Genomic DNA, 23,964 nt, shown 5'->3' with positions numbered 1-23,964 from the left:
CTTGGAGAAGATACGCTTTGTTCTGCCAATCCTTCCAAGTTGAAACCCCTTTTCGTCCATATTGAATATATGGGAGGGTTGGACGTTGTACTCCTCTATCTTTTCAACCAGAAGCTTGAAATACAAGCTGTACTTGGCTCCTGAATCGGCGTTGCAACGAAGTTTGCTCATCCCCTTGCTGTGGGCAGAGATGAGATGGTTGGGGTGCCGGCGGATGAACCGGTCAACCCAGCTTTCTGAAACCGGCTTTCCAGCCAAATCTGAAGCAAAGCGTTGTATCATTTCCTTCGTAGGTGGCAAACGTCGTTCGGTAAGCGTATCGATGTATCGTACAAGCTCCTTCTCGTGTTGTGGATGGAGGGAGAGGTTGCGCACGCCATAGGCCTCAGTTTCGCCGCGGTGTCGTCTCATCAACGTCATTCGTGCTACACCATGCTTTTTCGCGATTGCTTGATACGAGAATTTATCTCCTGGTTCTCGCGATTCGATTTCTGCAATCGCTTCTTGAATCGGGTCCATATTGGTTGAGTTTTGACGCGTTGAAGTTTTGTTGTTGTGGTGGTGGGGGTGCTCAACTGGCGATGGTGCTCATCTGGTGCACGGGCACTGTAGTGGCTTGGGGTTAAGCATTGGCCCTTGACAATACGAATGGGGTCGCGCATAGAAGTCTGCATCGGGTCGTCTTCAATACGCAGTAATGCGTATGTATGAAGTATTATGTGTAGCCTCTTGCCATGTCCTGCTTTCTTTTCGCGACTAAACGCTTTGGTCCTCTGGCGACTCCTGTGGTGGGTGTCCGGTGACAGCAGACCAGCCAGTGCCAAAGGGGGCTTCGGCGCATACCTGGGTGTGCTTTGCATGAGATGGACCACAACTACTTACATGTACCAAGTCGACTGCCTGCGAAGGAAAAGGGATGTTGTAGCTGGTGCATGTCGAGGAACCGTTGGCGCGGGACGACGAGGCATGTTGTGATGACGAGCAGCGGCGTGGGATTGTTGTCATGGGCCAAGACAGGCGCGGGTGGACCCCCGGCCCACGCGCGCCAGGGCAAGGCGTGTAATTGGTACAGGGCTGTCCTAGCACATTTTCCCTTTGCGTGTCCACTCATCCAACACCTCGACGTCCGCCGTGCTTGCAGACCGCTCATTGACGTCGTTGGGACCCTTGTTCTCTTCCTTTCACACACACACTCTCTCTCTTTCTCTCTCTTGTACATACGCCGCTCATTGTTCGCCGTCTGGTTCCATTCATTTTGCGATTCACAGCCATGGCCCAAGTCAACGACTCACAGCCTGTGCCCGCGCACCCCTACTACCCCATTGACAAGGAGATTGTTGGCTATCTGGCCAACAACAACACGACGCTGGATCTATGTCTCATGTTTGCGGCGGGATGTGTTGCCATCTTCGGCGCTACCTACGTGGTGGTCAAGCAGTCGCGCCCCAAAGCCAGCACCGGGGACCTGGCCACGATTATGTGGTTCGTCCTCTGCGGATGCATCCACTCGTTCTTCGAGGGCTACTTTGCCTACAATTTCAGGAACATGGGCGGCATGAACGATGTCTTTGGCCAGCTGTGGAAGGAGTACGCGCTGAGTGACTCGCGATACCTGACGCAGGATGCCTTTGTGCTCTGCATGGAGACGATTACTGCGGTACGTACATATACACATGTATACATGTGCACTGGACATGACTCTGCTCGGCTTGTGCAACGGCAATGACTGATTGTTGCGCTCGCAGGTATTCTGGGGCCCTGGGGCCTTTCTCACGGCCTACCTCATCTGCATCGACCACCCGCTCCGCTACCCAGCTCAGCTCATGGTCTCGCTCGGCCAATTGTACGGCGACGTCCTCTACTACACCACGTCACTCTTTGACCACTACATACTCGACCTGTCATACTCGCGCCCGGAGCAGTTCTACTTCTGGTTCTACTTTGTCTTCATGAATGCCTTTTGGATCATCATCCCGGGCTACCTCATGTACCAGAGCGTCATGGCTACGTGGAGCGCGTTTGCGGCAGTCAACGATGCCGCTAGGCTGATGGAGAGGATGAGCAAGAAGCGCAATTAGACATGCGAGCGAGTGTTGTACAAGACGGCCTTGTCGTTGGCGGAGATTGGCTTGTCTCTGGATTGAGAGTTCTATTGCTGGACACGCAGCCATGGTATACCGATTTTGATACCCTACATCTTACATACATAGTGCATGCCGCGCTCACGGCGCGCTTGATGGACGGGACCCGCCAACTCCGAGTCGCGGAGCTCACGCCCGGTCCTCTGAATGATATTGTTGGGTTTGTAAGTACAGTAAGCCTGCGTATTAGCCCGAATCAATCACGGACCATGTCAGGTGGCCGAATTAGGGGGCGGGATGAGCCCGCGCCTTGATAAGATTGCTTTCTAGCAGATGATGATCCGGTATTACTTAGATAGGGTCCAAGCCACCCGCTGTATGGCATCGTGTGGGATTCTTTTTTCCACTTCTACTTTTGCTGGATTCGACGTGTGTACATAGTTGCTGGCCACGATGCAGCTACGTACGCTTCTGTTGCCCTATGTGGCCATTGTCGGGTGCATGGCGGAGCAGCCGCCGCTGGAAGTAGCGACTGTGCTTTCGGTGCAAATGGCCCAGTCCATCATGTCGCGGCAGCAAGGCATCTTGAGCAGCCAAAAAGACGTGTCGGCGCTCCTCCAGGCCGGATTTGTGCAAAAGGCCTTGCACGCACTTCGCATGCAGCACGCTGAGCCCTCTCTCCGGACAGCCATTGATGCATACACGACAAGCAGCCTGGATTCGACGGTGGCGGTGCTGTCCAACGCGACGCAGGACACTCATTATCCGCTGGACCGGCTCAGCAATGGGAACGGGCTGCTGCAGGCATGGCAAAAGACGGGAGCGGCAAAGTACAAGGCAGGCGTTGAGGCGCTGCGCAAGAGCGTGGATTTGCAGCGCAGGAACGCAGAGGGGGGCCTCTGGTACTATGTGTATCCGTACTGGAGCTATCTCGACGGCATGTACAGCTATGCGCCCTTTATGACTGCGTACACGGAGGCATTCAGCAGCTCTTCGTGCGAGCTCGATGCGATTGTGCTGCAGCTCGATCTCCTGTGGCAGCACTGCTTCCACAACGAGACGGGGCTGCTGGTCCACGGGTACGACGCGCGTCGCAAGGCTGTGTGGGCGAACAAGGTGACGGGGGCCAGCCCGCACGTGTGGGGGCGCAGCTTGGGGTGGTACTGCATGGCGCTCGTCGACATGCTGGAGTTGCTTCCGGCGACGGCGTCGGAATCGAGGGCGTACGTCACGACGCGCTTCCAACAGCTCATGGCGGCGGTGACGCGGGCAGCAGATGACAAGACGGGGGCATGGTGGCAGATTCTCGACGAGCCGGGGCGCGAGGGCAATTACATTGAGAGCAGCGCAAGCAGCATGTTTGTGTACTCGCTGCTCAAGGGCTTGCGGCTGGGTGCGCTGAGCGCAGCGTGTCAAGTCAGTGCCGGTGTGTATGAAAAAACGGCGAACAGAGCCTACGAGTACATTGCCAAGACATTTGTCGTGGACAACGGCAACGGGACGCTGGGATGGAACGGCACCGTGGGCGTGTGCAGCTTGAACTCGACGGCAGACTACGAGGTATGTACATGACGAGACGAGACGGGTCGACACTGTGCAGAGGCTGATGATGTGTTTAGTACTATGTCACGCGGCCGCTGGTCTACAACAGCGTGCTGGGGAGTGCGGCGTTTGTGCTGGCGAGCCTGGAGTACGAGCGGCTGGGTGGATTGAGGGGAACCAAAAGCCACGAAAAATAAACGAGAAAAGGCAAACAAGAAAAGACGGTGGACACGGATGGGGCGAACGGTTGGGACGCGGGCGGGCGAACGCAGAGGCAAACGTGAAGGCACGGTGATGTACATGGAGTAGATACATGGATAGGGTATATTGGACGACTCAGGCTCGAACGACGGTGCTGTGCGTATGTACATGTGTGAAGAGTCAGTTGCATGCGTGGTTCGTGTGTACATACAAGTAGATGTGTACAGTAGATAGGTAAGAGATAGGTGGTATATAGTGGACTCGGTGTGCATAAGGCCGGGCAGGGCCGTGTTGTCAGCAAAGACGGTGGGACTGGGTGCATGCATGCACGTGTGGCACTGACGACACGTCGCTGACAGGCGGGACCAGGATGCGTGGCTTCGGAGGTGGAGGCCAGACGGACAGGGCGGATGTGGAAGTGTAGGTGGAGGTGAGGTGAGGTGAGGTGTAGGTGTAGGTGTAGCTGTGTATGTGTGCGTGAGTGAGTGTGTAAGAGGGAGCTCTGGCGGGCATGCATGGGCGCAGCACAGCACAGCACAGCACAGCACAGCACAGCACAACGCGGCATAAGCACTTGCACAAGCCGGCACCGCCAGCACATGCACATGCACATGCACATGGCAGGAATGCACGAGGCGCCGATCGCCGCAACACCTCGATCGGCTTGGGCTCTTCCCGCACGCCCGCCGCCGCCTGTTGCTTGCTGCTGGCTGCGGGCTGCAATTGGATCATCCAACATCATCACACCCGCCGCCGCCGCCCTGGCCTGGCCTGGCCTGGCGCCCGCGACTCGCACCGCCTTTCACACACGCACGCACTCACTCACCCACTCACCCACCCATACACGCACGCTCTCTACTCACTCACTCACCCACCCCGACTCTCGCTGCTGTCGTGCCATCGTGTCCCTCGCCGCGAGACGCCGCCTATCGCGGCGACACTCCGCCTGCTATACATACTAGGTACCTAGTAGCGCTGGAAACACCCGCCAGCCACCCGCTCGCCAAACACCAAAACATTCGCTGCTGCCCGCCAGCCACACCGCACCACTCAACACCGCACCACACTACACCACACACGACACACCACCCACCACACACCCATCCGTCCCCGCGACGCTGCCCGCTGCCCCAATGATTGCGGGACTCGATGCCCGCTTCCCCCCGGCCCAGTGACCCTGAAGACTCGGCTGGACAGAAGAGACATGGCACGTCAGGCAAGAAGATGGGCGCGACGGACAAACAAGCGGCCATGGACGGCAAGGACTTTGCAAAGGCAATCGGCATCAACAAGCCCGCAAACGTGCGCGACAAGATAAAGCGCTGGCAGCAAGACATCGACCCCGACGCCCACGCCTCGAGTGCGCGAGACTCGAGTACAAAGAGCGCCAGTGCAAAGGAACCCGCTGCAAAAGAACCCGCTGCCAAAGACGCCACCAGTACAATCGACTCGGCTCCAAAAGAGACTGCCGCCCCCGCCTCCGCTCCCGCCTCCGCCCCGGCTTCCGACACCAGCGCTGTCCGCACCTCGACCACGCCCAAGGCAAAGGCGCTTGACCGCAAGCCCAACTGGAAGCCCCACCATGAGCGCGGCAAGTCGGTCGGCGCCAGCCCAGAGCGCCCCTCGACCGCAAAGAAGATGCCCATCCCCCACAACGAGCTCGACGAAGACGTCCTCACCGCAACAGCCCCCAAGAAGCGCGTCATCAGCGACTCGCATTGGCGCAGCAAGCAGGCTCCCCCCAAAGAGGCTGCCGGCCGACCCCAGCCAAAGACCATCCCCAACGCCTGGGTCCGCCCCTCGAGAATTATCCCCAAGAAGCCCGCTAGTCCCGAACTCAAACCCATTGCCCCTCCAGCCATACAATCCAATCCTCTGCTGCCTTTTGCCGAGTACATCGGACGAAGCACAGGCCAGAGGAGGCCTCCGCCAAAGCAACGCAGACCCTCGAAACCCTCCAGCTCAGGTAGCGATCACCAACGGCCAACAAGCAGCGGCGCCGGCAGCGGCAAAGGTGCAAAGAGCGATGGCGGCCCCGCCTCCACATCTCCAAAGCCCGAAAAAGAAAAGACGGAGCTGGTAAAAATGCGCCCGAGCAGACGGCGTGCGCGCACTTCACCACGTGGTTCCTTGTCTGCAGAGGACCTTGCCCGATACCCATTGAAACCAGCGCGGAGATCGGAAACAGCGCTGAGCGAGGATCCGAACATGGCCGTCACGGTAGAGTACGAAGAAAGCGATGTTACATCCCTGGTGGAGAGTAAAATCACATCGCCCCGAAACGAGGAACTGCGAGAGCGACGGCGCCGGCGTCGCCCGAGAAGCCAGGGCGACCGCACAGCGGATGAAGCCCTCAGAAGTCCCCAGAAGCCCTTGCGGAGGAAGAGTCGCAGGTCGTACCCACGCACCGAAGAGGAAGCTGCCACGCCATTGACCATACCATCAGCCTCGGAGACGCCTCGCACCAAGCCCTTGGGAAGCCGCTTAGAAGCCTGGCTCAGCAGCACACCCGACACCTTTGGAGAAACAAAATCCCGCAGCAGGCGTAGGAGATCCAAGGATTCCACTTCCAGCACAGAACTGCCCTCGAACCTTGGAACCTCGGAGCTGACTCTGTCGACCGAGGTGACTGAGGAAATACCTGTCAAGAAGACACGCTCGCGACGCAGGAGGAGGTCCAGGGACTCCGCTTCTTCCACAGACTTGCCTGCCACAGCCGACAGATCAGAGGTTACCACGCCCACGCGCACAACACAAGATGAGCCCGCCAAGGAGTCCCGGCCGAGAAGGGCGTCCAAAGAGGCACTGCGGAGGATATCCAGGGACTCTGTATCCTCACTCCATCTGCCTGCTCAAATCGCAAAGTCAGAGATTAGTGTCTCGACTGAAAAGTCAAAGGACGAGCCTTACGACAAGCACCGCCGCCGTAGCAGTGGTAGTGGCAGTGGCAGCAAGCAACGACGTAGTAGACATGCCAGCCGCGAAATGACCATCGACACTCAAAATCTCGATGACGCCCAGTCCACCGTCACTTCCGAAACCATGACCGAGTCGCATGTACAGGACAAAGAGAGCGAAGTGTCTGTCAGCACAACACCAAGTCTGAAGCGCCGCGGAGCAAGAAGACGCAGCCAATACTCTCCTACCAAGGGTCGATCGATGTCGTCTCCCCTTCGCGAAGCCACGTCTATTGACGACATGCCCAAGGAAGATGATCCAGACCAGGACGCAGTCTCAATTGCTCCTTCGTCTGTCGATGCTTCGCTGCCCGATCTCATGCCACAGCCATTGCGTCCACGCCACATCTTAGGCCCGCGCAAGTTCCCTTCCAGCAGCAAGCGCCTTTCCACCATTGCCTCTCAATCGACGCGCTCAGATGCAATGACTGCTGCGTCCGAGGAAACCAGAACCCATCCACCAGCACCTGCATCAGAAGTCGGCTCGTTCTTTAACCCCGAAACGTCGACCATCATTAGCCGCCAGAGCACCCGCCGGAGGAAGCTTGCCAGACATGAGGACCTCATGTCGGTGCTCTCCATGCCCAAAACAGCAGGCTCCAAGAGCATCGTTTCAGCTCGCAGCATCCGTACCAACAGAAGCCGCCTGGCCACTGCCACTATTGAAGACATTATGAAGGAGCTCGCCTCCGACGAGGCAAAATATATGCGCGAGCTTCGCACCCTTGTCGATGGTGTCATTCCTGTTCTTCTTAGCTGCGTCCTCTCCAAATCCGAGTCCGCCATTGCTGCCGGGCTATTCTCTCGCTCCCCAAAGTCGGCAGACCCAAGTGAAATTACAAAGCCCATTGTCGACATGGGCGTCTGCCTGGAGCAGCTCAAGAACCTGCACAAGCGCGTCCCCAAGGAAGACTCTGACGAGCTCATCTCATGGGCACAAAGCGCGCAGCGTGTCTACTCCGACTACATCTCCGTCTGGCGTCTTGGCTTCCAAGACGTGGTAATCAGCCTCGCACCAGCGGATGAAGATCCCTTCAAGCCTGCCAAGGTGGTGAATGGACCAGAGGATGGCGCGCCATGGGATGAGGGCATGCCTCGGAATGCAGAGGGCTACGTTGTCAACAGCGACGGTGAGCGTGTTGACGTTGCCTACATGCTTAAGCGCCCCTTGGTGCGCCTCAAGTATCTTTCAAAGACTTTGAAGGTCTGTTGAGCCCTCCCTATGCACAACTTACTCAATACTAACTTCTCATTCAGGGTATCAACCACGTCAAGCCATCTGACCGCGTAGAGAAGGTCTCAAGTATCTTCCAAGACTTGGTCGTCGCTGCCCGAAAGCGGTCCAACGACGAACAAGCCCGCCTCGAAGATGAAGCAGCGGCCAACATCGATCCCACCCGTGCCCGTGATCCTCGAAGCCTCGCCCCTCTTGCGGGCGTCCGAGTTGATCCGACACGATGTGTGCGAGCCAGAGACCACTTCGACTTGCACTTGTATCATTCGACTGGTCAAGAAATCAGCTGTCGCGTCGAGATTCTTCTCCGCGACAATGCTCCAGGCCAGGGAGCTGGAGGCGACGTCCTCATCTGTGAAGTGGATTCTACCGCGCGATGGCTACTTCTGCCGCCAGTCCACCTCAGCAACGCCTCGGCCCGAAATGGCGATGTCAAGGGCGAAATTATCGTCATGATCCGAGGAAAGCAGGCCGATGGATCCGAATGGAGCGAAGTCATGTCTCTGATATCTGAAGATGAACAAACTGGTTTCGAATGGGTACAAATGCTCGGTCTTCACCCCATTCCCCCGCAGATATCCGAAGTCAGGAAGATTCAGGCCGCGACCAGCCAAACGCAGCGCACCTCAAGCGAACATGACTCTTCTTCCCTTCACTCGGACGCAACAGGCTCCACGCAGCAAGAAAAGAGCCGGACTCCCAGCCCGCATGAGATTGATATTCCCATTGGCGAACAACATACCGAAGTATCAAAGGTATGGCACTACGACACGCCACAAAAGCGGAATAAATCCCGGACAGTGTCGCCCATTACACCGCCGAGCGGTCATGGCTCGATTACGAGCAACCCATATGACGCCAAAGACGTCTCGCAGGCAGAGCCGCGTACCCCGATCGAGCAGATGTTCCAGCCCGGCCCGCTCCACAGCGATGGTGACCGAACACCCCGTGGCCTCGATGAAGCAGTCCGCATGGCCAATACTGGTTCTCCGTCAAGCCTCAAACGAACAAGAGCAAAGAGGCTTTCCAAAAACCCCGCATCCCCGCACTCTGGTCGTCCATCCCGCCAAATCACTCTGGACGATCCCAATGAAGCTGAAGATGCCAAGCCAGCTGAGGAACTCACCAAACCTCGCAGAAAATCAACCAAGCGACGGCCCCAGTCGCTTCCATCTGCGCCCTCAGCTGTGTCGTCAAGCAAGGGCTTCAGTGTCTGGATGCCAACTTCTGAGATTGACGACTCGGACTCGGACTCGTCTGAATCAGACAAGCGCACCATTGCAGACTCAGAGCTGTCTCCCCCTGGCTCTCCGCCTTCACCCCAACGTCCCAATACGCATAGGCGAGTTTCATCCGTTCCTTCCCTAGAGTTGCCCAACATTCCCAGGCAAAGGAAGTCGAGCCGACCTTCGACACCCTCACAAGACACGGTACAAGAGGAAAGTGTGCGCGAAATATCCTCGGCACCTCCCAAGATGCATGGGAAGAAACACAGCATCATCGTCGACGATCCTGTAGAGCCCGAGGTCCAGACTGATCAGCAGCAGCCGCCGCCGCCTACGCCACCACATCGGTCGCCCAGTCCAGCGAGCCCTGAAACGCTAAAGGGTTCCAACACGCCAGTACTCTTGCCAACACTGCCCGGATTCAAGACTAAGCGTCGTTCGTCTTCGCCCTTGAAGCACGAATACGAACCATCGACCTGCACGGAAGAGTCAACCGAGAGCGAAGAAGACTCGGAGTCCGAAGAGGGAGAAGAAGCAGGCGAAGAAGAAGAGGAGATCCTGACATCCGAGTCATCAGAAGGTGAGCTAGATGACGACGTACCCATGCCACTGATGCCACTGGGATATCTCGGACCACGTGGATATACCGGGCGCTCGCACACTACAGGACGAGAGGCCAGTCGCCCGACCACAGCTGAAAAGACTGAAGAGGAGCCCAAGAAGTTCACCAAGCCCTCGCCCCCAGCGTCCATCTACACTCTTCCCAATGGCACCATTACTCCTTCCCAATCGGCGTCAAACTCACCCTACCGAGCTGTTCCTCAAAGCTCTGGAAAGGTCTCCAGGACGATAGCATCCCTTTTCGCCTGGTCCGAGTCTGGGAAATGGGACAGCCTGCACCCCGACGAATGTAGCATTGTCGTCACGCCAGGAAAGATTGAGGTCTTTGAGATCTCAGAAAACCACTCCAAACCTTTCCTCGCCGACGGCGACGAGATCATCACTCCCGAGGGAAGTGCTCCCCTTGTTGCGGTTGAGCTTACCCCTCTGGTGCCGTTGCGCAAGTCAACGGCCATTGATATCTCCATTCGCTCGCCACCTACTGCCGAGTCGCTCCTCAAACCTGGCAACAACATCATGTTGCGGAGTCGCAATGCAGCCGAATGCACGCAGTTGTACTCTATGATCAACCAGGCGCGCATCAACAACCCCACCTACATTGCACTACAAAACGCGCGCGGCCCCTATGGACAATCAAGCTGGGCCGAGGCTATGGATCGCCAGAACGCAGCCAGAGCAAGCACCGATGCCTCTTCTGGATGGATCGGTGGCACGCTGGGTAGGAGAAGCAGCTACCGGAAATCAAGCACACGCGCAGCTTCCATTTCGGCCGCCACGGAATCGTCTGTCGGGACCATGAACAGTGCCCTTCGTTCGGCACTTAGTCGTTTCTCGTTTGGCAAGAACGGCATGTTTAGTATTCGCAACTCAACTCTCGGATCACGCAGCACTGGGTCGTCCCTTGACAGCCCCTCAAACTCTCGACCAGGCTCAGGCGCCTCGACTCCCAACGGTGATGTCGCACGAGCACCTGGCGCACCACCCGGCATCACAAACACAAAGTGCAGGCTTTACGAGCGAGAGTCACTTAAGAAATGGCGCGATATGGGCAGCGCAAGGCTAACAATCATGCTGCCCTCGCCCGACCCAAGCATGCCGCCGTCACCCACAAACGCACTGCAACGCGCTCCCGGCACAAGAGATTACAGACAAGAACGACGCATCTTGCTTACCGGGAAGAAGCACGGCGAGGTCCTTCTTGACGTCCAACTGTCAGAAACATGCTTTGAGCGTGTAGCCCGCAGCGGTATAGCCGTCAGCGTATGGGAAGACAATGTTGATGAAGCCGGTCAAATTGGCGGCGTAAGCAAGACGGGTGGTGTCTTGGGCGCAAGAGCAAGAGTCTTCATGATACAGATGAAGAGCGAGAGGGAGTGCGCATACTGCTTCAGCCTTTTGGGCAAGCTGAGATATTAGGAATACGAATGGCAGTGCAGGGAAGTGTGTGTATGAGAGAGCGAGAGGGCAGAGAGAGAAGATGACGCCGTAACGCCCATTTCACGGCAGCAAAAACGATGACGATATCCCCCGCAGCAGCAGCAATCATGAAGCAACATGAAAAAAGAACAACACCATCATCAACAACAACGAAAAACATACAAGACTCTAATACTATAATCTCGAACCCGCTCTCATCACAGCTCTCTGTCTCTCTCTCTTCTCCATGTACTCTATTCATCTGACCCTGTATCTTTGCATTTTTTTTTGTGCATTTCCTTTTTCCTCTTCTCACGATTCCAACGGGTAGCAAGCGAAGGCGTTTTCTTCTGTTTTTTCTGTGATTCGCACACGACGTTATATACATGCCGGATCTCGGGCGGAGGCGAATTTTCTCGTTGTTATTGTTTTTTTTTGTTTTGTTTTTTCTCGTTAAGGGAATGGGGATACCATTGTCGTTTTTCTGCGTGTGCGTTTGCGTTTCTATCGGGAGGACTTTTTTTTCGATTTTGAGGTCTGCGAAGATGAGGTATATATGTGTGTGTTTATGTATGAAGTCTTTCTCTCTCTCTCTCTCTCTCTTTTGAGGTGTGTGCCTGTGTTCCCTCTTTTTCTGCACGATGAACGGGAACATGGCAACGAATGCGAGGGGTTTAATTCATGAGGTTTCTTCTTTCTCCTCCTAATTCCTTGATGGTGTTTTTCTCTCACTTTCTCTATACATGAGTATACGTTTAATGCGGTTTCATGGAGGAGAGGGAGGGTATACACGTCTTTAATTTTCGTGCATAGATGCATGTATGTATGTGTGTAAATACAAAATGCAATGGAAACATGTATTTGCATTTACCCTTTCACTCTGGTTATCCACGAATCGACGTTTGTGTCTTAATATACGGGGACCCTTTGATAGATGTATATGGGCTCAGTGGCTACATAGTGCTGCGTGCTATGCTGAATCAACGCACGGAGGTTCTGGAGAGGACTAGGTAAGTTTCTCGGATCGTGATGCTTGGTCACAGGGACAAAACGGTGGAGGGCGGGTAGAAGATATGGGGTGGAGTGGTTCTTGACAACTGCCATGTATATTTGCAGACATATGAATTCCCATACAGTTTATTCTTCTTCCAAGGCTCGTCTCACTTTTTGTGCTCCGTTATGTGACACTGCTTGATAATCCAGATCAGACTGGATGAATCAAATTTGGGTCAGGAGTAAATTCCCATCTGCGTCCTGCTTTGGATTCTCGCACCGTGATAGATGGCAAACTGTGACTGTGTAGAGACTTGGACTGTCTTACGAATAAAAGTCCAACACAGCAGCTTGCATCAGCAACCCCACAAAACACTCTTCGTACACGGTGTTTGTTCAACATCACATGATCGACGCGTATTCGGTGTATCGGCGTAGACGCGGTACTCGTGCCGTGCGCGCAGAACCTAAATGCTGACATGGCTGATATACACGCTAGAGTGAGCTTGACAGGTACGTACAACGGGTACCGATATGCAGGGAAAGCTTTGCCCTGGGAAACTCAATTCCACGGCCATGGTACTGAGGTACCCGGCAATCATTTAACCACAATATATAAACAGCGTTGGCCATGCCTGAAGCATGAGGCTGTAAAGCGACGTGATGTAAGATTCTCAACGGCTTACGCTTCTGAAACCACCGGGAAAAGAATAGCACCTAGCTCTCCTATTTGAACAGCGGCGGATTTCCAACTCCAGGCCAGACGTCTGACCATGTGACGTACCTCGGTAATACGTCAGTTTGGCCTGAGACACACACAGGTCCGGAAAGCATATGTCCTAATCGTTTCACTCTCGGACCGGCAGATAGCTGATTGGCTCCCCACTATGAAACAAACTTCATTCCGCAGCCCTATCCGCCCTGATAGACGCTTATGCTTTTGTCCCGCCCACTAGTCGGTGAATGCATCTCAGCCGTCTCAGCTCTTACGCATTGCCCCAGGCTACTATATTGCATGTTTCTGGTGTATCTACCCCGGCATATGCGAACGAATAGCCGGGCGACTTTTGGCGAATAAACGCGCCCGAGTAGAAGCGCCTGTGTGACCGGAATAAAGCCGGTGGGGCCCTCCAGGTACGCGCGAGCAATCTAGATAATTGCGCCGCATAGTGATGCCAAGGGGCGCGTCAACGGCATTGCTAAATGTCGCGTACGGCCATGGAGATAAGAATGAGAGTATCTGCGGAGGTATATAATGGTTTTGCTTTCCTACTTATCTGTTTACCGCTGGTTTTTGAATCGACACATACTTAGATTCTATCCGGACCATTTGCAACTACAACTTCTCACGACTATTCAACTCCCATTCACCATGCGCTTTACGATCATTGCGTCTGCGCTGCTTGCGCCTCTCGCCGTGCTGGCTGCCCCTATGGAAGCGCAAGCCGGGTCGAACATGCTCGTGGAGCGCCAGTCTACACCTCCCAAGCCTGCACCATGCGTGCCCAACCCCAAGACGACCGTCGAGCAGACCAAGCAACGTGCCCAGGCATTTGCCCAAGCCTTTATTTACCACCCCAACATCACCGAGGCCTTTACCTACATCAATTCCGGCTACATTGTGAGTTGGCCGCCTGCATACATATCAAGACGCGAGCATTGCTAACCATGGACTGCGCAAAACCACAGAACCACAACCCCTCGGTTAAGAACGGATTCGATAATGCATGGGACGTGCTTGCGCCTATTGGGAACCAGCAGAAAATCACGCCGCTCAAGACCGCGTTCCAGAGTCCGCAGTCCTGGCTCAACTACAAGAGCGATTTTGGCGAGGTCGTCGACCGATACCGATGGGAGGATGGCTGCATTGCCGAGCACGTAAGTTTGATCTTTCATTCATTGATGTACAGCGTTTCTTGTTGTTTGGGGGAAAAAAAAGTATATGTGAGACTGACTATCAATCCCAGTGGGACCAGGGCGAGACATTCCCGACAAACATCAAGAACAGCGGTAAAAGTACGTAAGAAAGAAACATAAAGAAAAAGAAGAAGAAGCACTGCCCCATCGACTGTCGGCAGTACGGTTTGTATATATGTGTATATGCCCAGGCAAAAAAGTCCAGACCGGTGCTGGACACATGCTCACAGCTTGTGAAATTTCGGTCCCCGCATTCACTAAGTAGCGGCTTCTTTTTTTTTGTACATAACACTACTTTTTTCTTATCCATGTGTATAGATTTGGGCTTCTCCGCCTTCTGCTTCTTTGTAGAAGAGGGGGGGGGGACTCGTAACTTTGCTTTCCATGATCCAATGCTAACATTGCATACAAGATACCTTCTCACACGACCAAAATCTTCTTATCGTCGCTTTTGCTTTCAGTCTCTGGTCGTACCTGGTCCTCTGAGCTGCGCGCACTACCACCGGGATAGTCGACGGCGTCGGCATCGACATCGAGGTAGTCTTCTCCGCGCAAAAGGCTGTATCTCTCCGCACTCTGGCTCGTTTCCTGAAGCCGGGGTGGGTTGCGCTCGGTGAAGCTACTGCGGCAGTTGGGACACTGGTGGACTTTTGGTACGGTGAGCTGCGCGATGAAGGCGGGTATGTTGCAGGCGACCATGTATGCGTGTACGAACCTATGATGATCCGTTAGACAAACTAATTCAATAATATGCGTCCTTGAATCTGGCCCGCGGGACCAATGCCAGCTGCTTACATGTTGACGATCATGGGCGCTGTCGTGTAGCCAGCTAGTAGCCCTAACCCGGGATGCCTTATCTCGCCAATCCCAACGGCCCAGATGGCAATCAGAATGCCCAGGTAGGCAACGAAAGCGAATCCGTCCAGGAAGACGCATCCACTGGCTGGCATGCGAGTATTCTTTTTCTTGTGGCATAGGATGCTGATGGTAGAAGCGAAAGCAGTCAGGGCAACCGGAATGTAGCCAAAGCAAAACGCTGTTACAGGACGGCGGCTGACTTTGATCGAGATGACTGTGCACGCGATGAGCAGCGGGGTCGCGAGGGCGGAGGTATACAGAGTCAGGACTCGAAGGGGGCGTTCGTTGGCTGCAAAACTGCCTAGACTGAGATGCATCTTGTGCAGTGTGATAGGGTATTACTGAAAGTGTCGATTCAAAAGCCTATTGACTCAGCAGACTAGAGTACAGTAAATCGGAATGCAAGCCGATGAAAGGTTGGCTCCGAGAGAACACAAGAGAACTACCCGCGCGTGGGTACAATAAGTATTAAGAGGATGTGCCAAAACATCGCCCAGGCAACAGCAATAGCGACGTTGTTTGCATAGAATGCTGCAAAAAAGCATACACAGCCTACCATGATGATGCATGCCGCGCGGACATACCGACCATGCATCCAATCGCCTCTGACCGCTAGTATGTCCAAAACAAAAAACAATGGAGACGTGAAGCATCGTGGCGCTAAGAATTGCCCGATTGAGATGACTGGCCAATGAAGGCTGAGGGAGAAGGGTGGCCTGGACAGACGGATTCGGTAGAGCGTCGTTTGAGCGTGTACTCGGGTCCTCTGGGGTCGCTGGTCCATGCCGCGATGCCGCCGGAGTGCCTTGTACCAGAATGACAAGGCGCGTTGGAAAGCTTGAGTCTTATAGGCTTGTGGCTGGCTGGATGCATGAATTAAAACGGGCTTTCGAGGTGGCAGGTTGATTGTTGTTCCGAGGGACGTACGCGGGTCCTTTGGACGCGCGCGTGTTCAAGTCGGCAGTGCGCTGTTGGCTGGGCTTTCAATATTGTTGCCATACTCGGTTCCAGGTGTTGTAGGACTCTGGGGCAAGACCAAGCTAGCATGGTCTGGTCCGTGGAGTTGGTGGGTTGATGGTCAGCCATGATTGATTAGGTCCCAAGGTTGTTTGGAACGTGTGTGGCCTTCTCCCTCCATACCATGCCGATTATGAAGCTTTATTCAAACTTGCGCAGAGAGATTGCATTTTGAATATGTGAATGTCTTATATCTCGGCGTCTTCAGCGCGCGATAGTTCTTGGTGTTGAGGCGGAGCAGTAGGCGGATAAACATACTGATGGTCCTTCGGGGGTACTGGCGGCGGCATATTACTCGACACAGACTCTCTCCCCTGTGCCTTTGCTTCTTTGATCTCTGGGCTCGTTCTGCTCGTCCCGTTTATCGTGTTCTCGTCCGTATTCACGGCCGGCATGCCAAGCACGCTTCTTGACTGATAATTTCGTGCTCTGTACAACAAAGGCTTCATTATGGGTATAGTGGCGCACAAGACGCCCACGTTGACTTCGACCATGGACCATGTAATCACAGGCACAGAGTCGTAGAAGGGGTCGTTAGAGAGGGTAAAAATGTGTAGGAATACCAGTCTGATGATAGAAGCGGCCATGCTGATAACTCCAAGCCCAACATTAACGTATAGCGCAAACTTCTCGCGGGGTCTCCGTGGGATGAGCGTGATGAGTCGGATTGGCAGGAGTAGAATCCAGACATCCATGAGTATGTGGAAAATCGAGGTCGCTGGAGGGTATTAGCTTTTGTTCATAATAGGTAGAAAGGCTGAATGTGCCGTACCATGATAAAAGACATTCATGTTGATGCATTGACCCGTGACTTTGCCAGAGAAATCCCACAGCTTATACAGCGGTATGCACTGCACTGCGATTACAATCAAGAAGACGACTTGGTATACAGCAAGAAGAGCTATGGTGTTTTTGCACAGACGCTCAAACTTTTTGCTGTAAGCTATGGTCTGTTAGCTTGGACAGGACGCAGTGACTTGCACAAACCTAGTCTGAGGTAGACCATGAGAACCGAAGCCTTGATCAGAGTTACAATCAAGTTGTATTCTACAACCATGGCAAGAATGAGCTGGCGATATTAGTCTTGCCTCTGCGTGTCTGTTGGGAAGCATACTTTTGTATTGCTCGTCGTCTGTTGCGAGGACATGGACATGACGCCAAAGCCCAGGTTCAACTCCTTGACGCCGCCAATCACTTCGAGTAGATACATGACTGTTAGAAACTGAGTCATGTTAACTGAATTCTGATCGATCTGTCTGAGAGTTTTACTGTTGCTAGAACCATGGTCCAGTCTTCTGGACCCATTTTCCGAACAATAAAGACACGCATATACACGCGGAGAGCTACACATGATACTGACTTTGGTAAGTACTTGCTCGAGTACATTCTTTGGGCTTTTTTACGAACCTCCAACACATGTCATGGCTGCGGAGATGCCCATCATGAGATTTGTTCTGTCCTTCTCAGTGTTTGGGGGATATGTAGGATGTATCCCATCCATCAAGTGCGCCATGTTGCCTTGGACTTTGATCGATGCTGATGACGGGAAAGGAGGCATCGACAGCGGAACACAAAAACATTTTACATGACTGGTTGCTCGAAGCAGATTGCGGAGTGATATTGGACTGTTAAACTAGCACTGTCAGCTTATCCCTGCTTACCACGCTTCTCACCCTCACAGGTCCCCACAAATTAGGGTTCGGCGCATCGACTAACCCGCTTCGCCCATGGTGTGACGGGGTTGATTCGGCTCAGAGCTGGTGCAGTAGATGCTATAGCCAGCTATTCAGTGTGACAAAAAGGTCTCGAACTTGTAGCTCGAGTTTGCATGCTCCTGTGCCTAGATCATGGCTGTGGACACTGGATATGTAGATTCCCGAGGCCGATGCAAAAGGGCTTGTTTTGCCACTCCCCCCTTACGCGGCCAGACGCAAACTTTGTTTCACAATACGAGCATGCTGTGAATATCATCCCCATTGCCGTTGTACTCGTACATATATTTATGTAGATGCAAGGAGTAGATCAGACCTGCCTTGACACGGTACAGCCTCACTTGCTGTGGTCTGAAATTCATGGCGTAGAAAGGCACCACTTTGCCAGTATATGGTGAGCCTCCTATCTTGCCGGCTTTGCTGCTGTCGTCACTCGTGGCAGTTCTCATGTCGACCAGTGGCCTAATGCTGTTACTGAACAAACACACTTGAGCTTCCTGACACTCAGTAGTAGATTGGCGTGCGTGAAGGCGCAACCTCGGAAGACATGTTTCGAGTGGTCGGCCGAGATGGCAAGAAGGTTGGAACCCAGGGCATTTGCGAAGAGGCTGTTTGATGAAGAGATGCATTGGAAGGATCGAGCGTGCAGAGACCGTGCCGCTGATGACACTTGGCGGGGCGTACAGACCGGTGACGTATATTCTGATGACATGTTCGCCGCGAGAGATGTTGGTTCACGGAGACTTTATCGCGCAAACTGTGCGCTCTTGATGAGACAGCTTGTGATACTCGTATACAGGTGCGGGTTGTAGGTATGTTACTTATCGATAAGAGCATGGTGAACCCTGCAAGGCCATAAGTGGGTCCAACTATATTTCATCGCCACGTCTTCTTTGCTGTGCACAACGCACAAGGCAGGGGTCTGATACTCTACTGTATCATTCCTGACATCCTGTACATGTTTTCCACATCTCTTACACCCGCGGACTTTCGGGCGCTCCCGCCCCACACGGCAGCTAAGCACCCCGTCATGGTTGGAGCTATAATAGGTCTGTCAAGCCATCGTGGGACGGTCTGAAGACGTACTGCTGTCGTAAGTATTGGTGCAGAAACTACACCAACAACTAGCGTTACTTGAAGCAGCAATCAATTACCTCAACCCACTCCTCTGTCTCCAGAAAAGACATCCAAGGGGGGATATGAGGCTAGTTTAGATAAACGCAAGCCTCAATCCCTTCCAAGTCGGAGCCGTGAAGCCTTCTCCTCCATATGTTGCCGTGGCTCGCAACATCAAACAGGAGCATCGGGAGAAATCTATCCCTAGATATTGTAGACTCACACTCAGCTGATGCGGCCACCACTCGATCATATCAAACACTGGAGGATCTCACAACGCCCCAATCAGACACTACGCGATATTTACGATTTACAGCCTAAGAATGTGTTTTTGGCGAAACAAGGGGGGAGGGGCTGAGCGAAGACACCTTTTCCGCTGTTGTTCTCGTACCGCGTTCTGAGACGCAGTCTGTGACGTCAATCGAGAAGACGCCTGTTCTGAGACAAGTGGTTGGTTGAGAAACGCCGTTCTCGAAAACAGTCGCACTACTCCGCGGAAACAAAAATGACGCCAAACCGGGATATCTGGATATAGATTCTTGCCATGGTTTTAGTGTCATGGCAGGTGGTTTGCCGAGAAATCGTGGGCAGCATAGCGTATGTTGTCTTTGCTCAGGCGTGGAATCCACACCAACATCTCCTCTGATTTCACAATAAAAAATCATTACAAACGACGAGAACACATGAAGAAACCACAAACACACCTCTTTCTCTCCTCATCCCACTCACCCAAAATAGCATTAAGAAAGAAAAATTCCCGCGGAACTAGCCTGCTCCCCGTAGCTCCACTATCTAACTTCCTTAGTCTAAACATCGAAGCGATCCCCACCAAAGCCATCTCAAACACACCATCAACTTTTTTTTTAAACCTTTGTGCAAAACAACGCTTCCCCAGTATTTGGGCCCAGCCAGATATGTACCCATTAGTCGCAGGATACTGTGTATCGCCCCGACCCATGTGTCATGGCCAGGCTGCACAAAGCAGAATAAGTATGCAAAGACACAGCGAAGAAAAAGAAGAAGAGGAAGAGGAAGAAAAAGAGGGATAGGAAAGTTGCACCAAGTCACGAGGTCTGGTCGTGGAAAAGAAAAGCAAAGAAAAATATGTTCTCGGGAAAGGTAAGTTGTATAGAGTACGAGTCGAGATACCTATCACTTGCTATGCTATCTAGATACGCAAAATGCCATGAAATGAAATGAAGTTGAGATTCTAGGAGGTGATGAAGAGGAGATATACATAATGATACAAGTACAAGTACTCGGCATACCTTGTACTAAGAGTTTTGTCTAGGACTGATTCACAAATACACTTCGTGCACCCTCGTGATGCTATTCCCTTTATCCGGCTGGACCATGGTCTCGCGGATGAGATAGTCATTCTTGACCTCGATTGCAGGAGCGTCGCCTCCATCTCTACCGTCGCCGTCGCCGTCGCCACCAGCACCATCGTCCCCCGCCAGCACCCCATCTTCCACGTGAAAGCACAACGAGGCATCCACAAAGGCAATATCGTCATCGTTTTCAGGCCTAAACACAGTCACCTTTGTAATTGTCTTCTGGCCCAGCTGCGCCTTGTGCTGGATGAGGAAATACGCAAAGGCCGCTCCGTTGGGAGATCCTGTGTAGTAGTGTTAGATACTTGTTTCGTCACCACCCAGATATTGGTGTGTAGAGGCAAATGCTAAACTCACCCAACAGCGCATGTCCCTGTTCTGTATCCATGGTGAACTGTGTTCCCGGCCAGGCGCTCAACTCGCTGCCCACATCACGCAGACACGAAGCAATCAGGCGATTCGTGACGTCGTTTGAAATGCCAATCATCAGGAAATAGCGAATATTCTTTACATTTGGGTTGTCGCGCACCCAGAAGCCCCACAGGATATCTGAAAAGAGGCGCAGCTGGGGCAGGGCATTTTTGTCTGCATCTTTTTTGTCGGCGTGCCAGAGGGATTTGGCAGAGGCCTGGGGGCTGAGGAGAAAAAGGCCGTAGATTGCGCCGCCGGCCGTGTTGACGGCGAATTCGTAATGGGCTTTTGTCGCCTTTATTGCATCGACTTGTTAGAACACTGTATCGTGTACCACGCAGGAAAGGTGAAAAAAAACGATGATGATAATAAGAGAGATTCTTACGCGAAACTGCTGCTCAATGCCAGCGACATTATACCACTGGTTCAAAGCCGGAATCTGGTTCCCATTGTCGTCTCTTTTTTCAGGATCCCAGTGTTCAATACGATAGCACTTGTTGTCCCCGCCTTGCGACGCCGGCTTCCCGCTGAGGCCCAGCGCCTGCATGGCCTTGGAGAAGCCCCAGTGGTCGGAGAAACTGCAGCTGAAGGATGCGGGGTCCACGCTGCGCCAGTACCATGTGTGCAGTTCGGTCTTGAGGTCGGTGTTGAAGTGGCTGGCGGCCGAGGGCGGGGAGCGTGTGTCTTTTAGTTGGAGGCCGGCAGTTTGGTCGCTGCCTTGGAGGGCACACATGAGGGCGCCGCCTTTGGCAGTGTAGGTAGTCCATTCGCCAGAGGCGGCGTAGTCGTCGTCCCAGAAGGCTATTGTGGGTTGCAGCTCGGATTCATTACTGATGGGCCAGTCGATGACTCGAGCGGCGACCGAGAAGATGGAGGCGGCGCTAACGATGGCGGTGCTGAGCCTCATGGTGCGGGTTGGGTTGTGCTCGAGGCAGATGGTAGAGAAGGAAAGGAAGTGACGACTCTCCAGCGGTGCCTACAAGGTGAGAGCAGCACTCACAATGACCATGCGCGCACAGACCCGAGTGAAAGGGAGCAAATGCGAGTATCAGTGAACGACCACTGGCTTAGGCCGTAGTTCAATTCAGTAATATTTGTTGAAAAGACCTGGTACTCTCCGCACGCAGACGCTCCAAATGGCGTCAATGCGTAGGATTGTGAATGCTTGGATATGTCTCATAAATACCTGGCCCATTTTCTCTCACAGAAGGCACCGTCTTCTGCAATCAGAGCCCCTCCTCGTCGCCCATGTCACCCTCCATATCATCGCCGCCAAAGCCGTCACTGCCTACATCATCACCCACGTCGAAGCGCATAAACTTTTCGTTCTTGGCCTCAGCTACAGAGTTGTTAGCATTCGTATCTGACCATTCAAGTGCATAAAAAGCGTAGGTGACTTACTTCCCCATTCCACCACCTGGCCGTCCTGGACCTCGCAGTCTTTGAGCGCAGTCCTATCGCCGTCTTTGGCATCACCACCCTCCATCTTACACCGCCTACCGAGTATGCAATCGGTAAGCTGGACGTTTGGTCCGACCTCGACGCCATCCATCAACAGACATCTCAGCAGCCTTGCGCCCTCGCCAATCTTGCAGTTGGAGCCGATGACGCTCTCTTTGATGTTGGTCTTTTCCTCGACAATGACATTGTCTGCGAGCAGCGAGTTCTCAGCCTCGACGCGGCACTTTCGTGGTATGGATTCCTTGTGGGCAATCTTGGACTGGTGGGCAAATGGCGAAGCGGCTTCCTTGCCGACCTCTTCAATCGAGGGCAGTTTAGCGAGGCGCAGCGAAATGGTCAAAAGGAGGTGAGAATCGTCCACTCGGCGAATAAGAGGCTCGTTGGGGCCCGAAGGCTGGACGTATGCGAGAAGAGGCGGGACGGTAAGCTTGGAGGTTGCGAGTGACTTTGCAGAATCTGGTATACTGGAGGAATTGGTGACTCTTGATGCTAGCTCCGTGGGCAAAGTTTCCTGGTCCTTGATGCTGCCCGAGTATGTGGTGCTAAACTTGGACACGTCAATCTCTTCCTCGACCACCTGAGATTCGTGATCCGACCCGTCCTCTTCGCCCTGCAATATCTGCCTCAGGCCCAGCTTTTCGCCCAGTCCGTCTTGCCAGCTCGCCTTTGCCCACCACCCCACTACTTCCTCGCTTAGACTCTCAAACTTTTCATTCTTGCGAATCATCTCCATGACCCAGTAGGGAAACACGTAAATGTGCGCGTCGCGGTGTGTCGTCAGCATCCGTATGCGCGCATGCTTGCGGATGAGCGAATGTCGGAGCGGAAATGTCTTGTTTTCCTCGGTGATGTCGTTGAGTGTGTCGGTAGGAACAGAGTAGACGAGTTTGGACATGTTGCGCCGCAGCGAGTCTGTGGGAACGGGCACGGTGGGCTTGGCCAAGGGCGTTGTGGCGATAAAGTCCGTCTCTTCCTTTTTTCTGCTGCCCTCGCCTTTGGTCTCGTACCACACGCCCATGCCGCCTCTCCGCCCCAGCTTCTCTCCCCCGGCGCCGTATGCGATTTTGCCGCCATTGTGGTCCAGTCCGCCGCTTGCGCCTGCAAACCCGCCCTGCTCGACCATCCACGCATCCGCCAGCGCTGTGCCGTCCAGCTCGCACACCAGATCGCAGGGAAGCACGATGAAGTCGCCCTTGATTGCGCTCTGCAGTTCGGGCAGGCGAAAGAGGTCGCCGGTACTCGTCTGGTGTGAGAGGCCCTTTGGCGCGAGGATGTCTGGCTTGGGCGAGGGCAGGGTGGTGAGGTGTGGATTCTGCGACATGGCGGCCTCAATTGCGTCGAGAGATTCTGGCGGGGTAACGACGGTGATGTCTGCAGGGCGTCAGCGAGGTGCTGCATCGACGACGTGTGCCGCGCAGCATACCCGTCACGCCCATGCGGTAGCACCATTCGAGCGGATACCAGACCATGGGGCGGTTTGCAATGGGCAGCAGGGCCTTTGGGATGTCCTTGGGCGACGATGTGAAGGTGCTGAACGAGGCGCCGGGGCCGCACAGGATGAGGGCCTGGAAGCCGGGCGGGGGCAGGCTGGTGGCATGGGGCATCGCGGGCGACTATGCGGCGAGGGCGGTGGGAGGTGGTGTGACCGGATACACTGTACGTCGACGGTGGTGGCGGTGATGGTGGTGGTGGAGGTGGACGTGTTGAGAGAGGCTGCAGGTACAGCGCAGAGATGTGGGGGGGTGTGTGTGTGCGTGTGTATGCGTGTGTAGGTAAGAGTCACCCCGCGGCAGGGCGGCAGCGGCAGCGGCAGCAGGCAACAAGAGGCGGGCCTGACTCGCGGGTGCCGCCGCGGGGGGTCGGGCAT

General features: G+C 54.1%; 8 protein-coding genes across 8 annotated transcripts; 4 read left to right on the top strand and 4 right to left on the bottom strand.

Moving 5' to 3' along the window:
• Window positions 1-1,270: 1,270 nt before the first annotated feature.
• Window positions 1,271-2,078, top strand: SETTUDRAFT_20991 (uncharacterized protein; the record flags this gene model as incomplete). The annotated part of the gene is made up of 2 exons (XM_008028762.1): window positions 1,271-1,657; window positions 1,746-2,078. The coding sequence occupies 2 exons, from the start codon at window positions 1,271-1,273 to the stop codon at window positions 2,076-2,078; spliced, it is 720 nt and encodes a 239-aa protein (XP_008026953.1).
• Window positions 2,079-2,645: 567 nt separating this feature from the next.
• On the top strand, window positions 2,646-3,820 carry SETTUDRAFT_90109 (glycoside hydrolase family 105 protein; the record flags this gene model as incomplete). Its single annotated transcript, XM_008029675.1, has 2 exons — window positions 2,646-3,641; window positions 3,701-3,820. The coding sequence occupies 2 exons, from the start codon at window positions 2,646-2,648 to the stop codon at window positions 3,818-3,820; spliced, it is 1,116 nt and encodes a 371-aa protein (XP_008027866.1).
• Window positions 3,821-4,973: 1,153 nt separating this feature from the next.
• SETTUDRAFT_42525 (uncharacterized protein) lies at window positions 4,974-11,419 on the top strand (the record flags this gene model as incomplete). Its single annotated transcript, XM_008028912.1, has 2 exons — window positions 4,974-7,985; window positions 8,039-11,419. 2 exons carry the CDS (start codon window positions 4,974-4,976, stop codon window positions 11,276-11,278), a joined length of 6,252 nt encoding a protein of 2,083 aa, XP_008027103.1. The 3' UTR covers window positions 11,279-11,419.
• A 2,224-nt stretch (window positions 11,420-13,643) lies between these two features.
• Window positions 13,644-14,295, top strand: SETTUDRAFT_91949 (uncharacterized protein; the record flags this gene model as incomplete). Its single annotated transcript, XM_008029674.1, has 3 exons — window positions 13,644-13,892; window positions 13,961-14,149; window positions 14,239-14,295. The coding sequence occupies 3 exons, from the start codon at window positions 13,644-13,646 to the stop codon at window positions 14,293-14,295; spliced, it is 495 nt and encodes a 164-aa protein (XP_008027865.1).
• A 24-nt stretch (window positions 14,296-14,319) lies between these two features.
• On the bottom strand, window positions 14,320-15,403 carry SETTUDRAFT_164116 (uncharacterized protein). Its single transcript, XM_008029673.1, has 2 exons — window positions 14,984-15,403; window positions 14,320-14,903 (listed from the first exon to the last, which is right to left on the bottom strand). The coding sequence occupies exons 1-2, from the start codon at window positions 15,361-15,363 to the stop codon at window positions 14,609-14,611; spliced, it is 675 nt and encodes a 224-aa protein (XP_008027864.1). The 5' UTR covers window positions 15,364-15,403; the 3' UTR covers window positions 14,320-14,608.
• An 848-nt stretch (window positions 15,404-16,251) lies between these two features.
• Window positions 16,252-17,564, bottom strand: SETTUDRAFT_91639 (uncharacterized protein; the record flags this gene model as incomplete). The annotated part of the gene is made up of 6 exons (XM_008029672.1): window positions 16,252-16,781; window positions 16,836-17,006; window positions 17,051-17,132; window positions 17,178-17,285; window positions 17,333-17,418; window positions 17,471-17,564. 6 exons carry the CDS (start codon window positions 17,562-17,564, stop codon window positions 16,252-16,254), a joined length of 1,071 nt encoding a protein of 356 aa, XP_008027863.1.
• A 2,625-nt stretch (window positions 17,565-20,189) lies between these two features.
• SETTUDRAFT_32692 (uncharacterized protein) lies at window positions 20,190-21,543 on the bottom strand (the record flags this gene model as incomplete). The annotated part of the gene is made up of 3 exons (XM_008028871.1): window positions 20,190-20,509; window positions 20,583-20,931; window positions 21,022-21,543. The coding sequence occupies 3 exons, from the start codon at window positions 21,541-21,543 to the stop codon at window positions 20,190-20,192; spliced, it is 1,191 nt and encodes a 396-aa protein (XP_008027062.1).
• A 144-nt stretch (window positions 21,544-21,687) lies between these two features.
• Window positions 21,688-23,701, bottom strand: SETTUDRAFT_179917 (uncharacterized protein; the record flags this gene model as incomplete). The annotated part of the gene is made up of 3 exons (XM_008029671.1): window positions 21,688-21,975; window positions 22,038-23,468; window positions 23,521-23,701. The coding sequence occupies 3 exons, from the start codon at window positions 23,699-23,701 to the stop codon at window positions 21,863-21,865; spliced, it is 1,725 nt and encodes a 574-aa protein (XP_008027862.1). The 3' UTR covers window positions 21,688-21,862.
• Between the last annotated feature and the right edge of the window lie 263 nt (window positions 23,702-23,964).

This window comes from Exserohilum turcica (assembly GCF_000359705.1).
Source record: "Exserohilum turcica Et28A unplaced genomic scaffold SETTUscaffold_3, whole genome shotgun sequence".
NCBI lineage: Eukaryota > Fungi > Ascomycota > Dothideomycetes > Pleosporales > Pleosporaceae > Exserohilum > Exserohilum turcicum.
Note: the sequence above shows the minus strand (reverse complement) of the source record. Positions and strands in the feature narration are given on the sequence as shown.